Source organism: Morone saxatilis, unplaced genomic scaffold, assembly GCF_004916995.1.
Source record: "Morone saxatilis isolate NCDOM2014 unplaced genomic scaffold, NCSU_SB_2.0 Contig21, whole genome shotgun sequence".
Classification (NCBI taxonomy): domain Eukaryota; kingdom Metazoa; phylum Chordata; class Actinopteri; family Moronidae; genus Morone; species Morone saxatilis.
The window spans coordinates 10,391,908-10,395,758 of record NW_023339774.1 but is presented as its reverse complement, the minus strand read 5'-3'; the positions used below and the strand labels follow the sequence as shown (position 1 = coordinate 10,395,758).

General features: G+C 42.3%; 1 protein-coding gene across 6 annotated transcripts in view; it reads right to left on the bottom strand.

The window, feature by feature from the left end:
* strbp (spermatid perinuclear RNA binding protein) overlaps positions 1 to 3,851 on the bottom strand; it is a 73,145-nt gene that overhangs the window by 27,437 nt on the left and 41,857 nt on the right. For all 6 annotated transcript variants that reach the window (XM_035668614.1, XM_035668612.1, XM_035668611.1 and 3 more), the window contains one exon: positions 3,342 to 3,520. In XM_035668614.1, the coding sequence (XP_035524507.1) occupies positions 3,342 to 3,344 (3 nt within the window). In that variant the 5' untranslated portion in view covers positions 3,345 to 3,520. The remainder of the gene's footprint in view (positions 1 to 3,341; positions 3,521 to 3,851) is intronic.

Sequence of the window (3,851 nt, the reverse complement as noted above, 5' to 3'; positions counted from 1 at the left end):
CACACACACACACACACGTTACTTCCATCGCTTCCATCCATCACTGCCCATTCTGTCCTTAATGCCCTGCAGTAAAACGATTTCAGCTAAAGGTGTTGTGGTTAGACACGCACACTGTCAGTAGCGGCTACTTCACTTTAGAAGCAACAGAATCCAATGACTCTCCTCGCCATCGCTGTCTGTCTCTTTTAGTCTCTTCCTGTCTCATCCTGTCTTTCTTTGGCCATCTGCTATAAATTACACGACTCAATGCCAAGGAGAAGACTCACTGGAACAATATCAGCTGTGATTGGATTTATAATCTGTACTCATATCTTTGTTCGAGATGTTTTTCTGCCTTTCTTTCTTTTCTTTCTTTATTATTATTGTTTTTTTTTTGTTTTAGAAAAATCAATCTTTTGCTATTTATAGAGCACCATTTAGGAACACTGTACTGTAAGTGTGTGCTTAAGTAGTGGGCCATTGTGTGCTATTTTTGTGTTATTTTTACAAGATATATTTATAAGTGATGTGCCTAAAGTGCATACACTACGAGGTAAAGAGAGAAAGAGAAATAAGGGAGAGAAAAGGGTAACGGAGAGGTGGAGAAAGCCTCCGAAAGTAAACAAACGAGAGATTGACAGATGCAAACTGGATTTAATGACAACACAGGCCAAAACACCGTCACAGTAAAACTATACCAGAACCAAGAAAAACAAATCACTCTCCCATAAATACCAGGCAAAACTATTTTAGAAGTGGTGTTTGAGAAAACGTCACACTTCTTTAGTCCAACATTAAACCGAGCGAAGTTGAAGGAGGAAAGAAAATTCAAAAACTTCAAAAGCCCATCACAAAATAGGCTAGGAATGATGGGACAAGCAACACACACACACGCAAATAAAAAAAAACTCAGCACCGTCTCTGTAACATCCAGCAGCCTAGGGGAGATTGCATTAAAAATTCATTCTGTGATTTATCTGCACTCTGCTTGGCAGGCCGGCCCGCCACACTCCGCTATCCTGTTTTATTGTGCTCTCTCTCTCTCTCTCTCTGTCTTTCAAATTGCCACATGCGTGCAGTCACACACACACACGATAGCAGGGTACAGATACATCAAAGCCTATAAGCAAAATCACATTCATGGCAACACGATCGAGCAGCAGAACAACAAACAGGCTGTCTGTGTGGGACCGGACCTCTCAACTGTCCTGATAAACACAAGATAAAAAGGCTAGAAAAATATAATATAGGGCAGTATATAGAACATGTCAACACCCTCTGCAAAATTCCCAGCCTGTCTTGTTTCAGCAGAGATGACGATCATCTAAAGTCTGCTGCCATCAATCAAGCTTATAAACCCGCCTCCCCAAACTACAGTACCCAGCCAACTTTGCACTAAAGTAAGAGATTTTTTTTTTCATCCATGCCCTTTGCCCCCTTTAATGTGTCGGCATTGTTTAAAAGGTTTATAGCCTTCCTATAAAATATTACGACCGTACTGCTAAAAGCATATGAGCTGACATTACACTGTTTGTGGGCTATTACGGTATTGAGTATGGACAAGTCTACATGAAGGAAATACCACAATACATTAAAATAAACATAAAATTATGTCATACGAAAAGGGGAAATGTTCTAAGGAAGAATGTTTCGACAAAAGCTTTTAAAACCTTGCTGATTTCTATTTTTGTAAGGCAGTTTGTTATGTCTTCTACTAACTATACATCAAAAACTGTGTAAAAATGTAAAAATGGGAGTATTTTACTGTGTATTTTAACACAGTATCAGATGCGGCAACTTCTGCAGTGTCTCCCCCAAAAAATGAGCAGTGATCTAATGAAGACACATACGAAGACCAAGCTATAAAACAAGCTACACTGATCGAAAATAATCATCCCAAAACGTGAGCGCGTAGGCGCAAAAAAAGAGGGGATGAAGACGCGAACAAACACAGTGTGCATGTGTATTCATTAACAGCAGAAAGCTCAGAGGAAAGTCAATAAAGAAGCCGTTTGGTGTATTGTGCGGTTTATTCGGTGACACCCTCACCAAGGTCACCCACAGTATTTGCTGCATCACCATAACTCAAGACTAATCACAATACTGGGTTTGCAAGCTGCCGACACACACACACACACACACACACACACACACACTAGTCTCATTACCCTTGGTTATTTATGAGCTCAACCATGTGCCCTCTTCTGCAGTGTCCAACCTCAGCATCTTCAGCAACATCTTGTTTTCTCTCAATCATTCAATTTTCTCCTCCCCACCCCCTTTCCTTTCCTCTCTCCTCCTTCCTTCTTCCTTCCACCTTCTTCTGCTATCCTCATTCTTCGTACGCATTTTTCCTCTTTCCTCCTCTTGTTCTGGTTTTTAATAATTCATCTTCTGCTGTGCTCCCCCCCTCAGGGAAAAGCTCCCACTGTCACAGGCCAAGACCATTAATCAATCCCTCGTCTCTCTCTCTCTCCCTCTACCTCCCTCACTTCTTAACCTCCCTTTTCTCCCCCATTTCTCCACCCTACACATCTTCACACTCTTTTTGCTTTCTGTATCCGTCGCGCTTTTCATCTCTCATGTTTGTGTCCATCATTTATGTTTTTATGGTCTTATCTGCCCCCACTTGTCATTCTCTCCCTCTACTGCTCTCTTTGATCCTCTGAGCCGCCCTCTTCTCCTCCTAAACAACACAGTAGTTCCTTTTCCGCACCTTCTTCCTGCCATAACGCGCCTCTTGTGCTATTATGTGTGAAACAGACCTTGTTTCCACACCAGCAATAGCAGTAATGATGGTGCACTTGTAGAAAACTGTAGATCAATGGAAATTATTCATGTATCCTTCTCATTTAACATCAACATGAACACGCTCACATTACACATTCATTCCATATATAATTACTAGTTATCCAACTATGGGAATGTACACATATGGCAGAGATGCTTTTCACAGGAAAACCTAATGAACAGCCAACTGTAATTAAAAAGATTATTTTTTCTGTTATTATCACCCTCCTTATCCATGTCTGTCTTCTTCTGTTTCCTTTCATTGTTCTTTATCTTCTTGACCTCCTCTGTCTCTTTCATGTATCCGTCTTCTCCTTCTCCTCTTACCCCGAAGAGAACATACAGCATGCATAGTTCAAACCCCATCTACTCCCCAAAAAACGTAAAAGCTGTACACCCCTGTCTGCACTGGTTCTTATCAGGTATCTCTGTTTGACACACACACTCTGTTGTCATGTCTAGAACGAGTTATCAGATTGAACCTTTACACCCTCCCGTCTGGAGAGTGTTTCCTTTCTCTACACACAGCCATACACACTCCAGCACCTACGGACACAAGAGTGTATTACCATGCCTGCAGGAGGAGTGGTCGCACGTTTCCTTCCTTCTGACGCCCGCTTCAGGAGTTGCTGGGCGTGTGGTGGGGTGCAGAAGCAAGGTTACTGGTCAGGATGTTGCTGTCACACCGCTTCCGCTCCTCATGTGCTCCCCTGTCACTCTTGCCACCACTCTATGAGAGGTTGTACTTCTAAGAGATGAAAAAACAGGCAGAGGAGAAAGAGAGAAGGGAGAAAAGTTTAATCAGTGCCTTGATAACTGAAAAAGTGTTAAAGGAAAATCTCACTCTCAACCTGCATCTGTCTAACCCTGCACAACCCAACTGCACAAAAAACCCCTGATTTTCCCCGATAACACTCAATTCTCTCTCTGGCTCACACACACGCGCACAGTTTTCTGAGCAAGAGTCTAAGCCCCCGTCGGTCATTGAGTAAAAATTCTTACAAAATATCCCATCGACATATGTGGACACACACACAAAGGCCTTCATTTACTTTTTCATGAGCTGGCAGGGGTCGGGG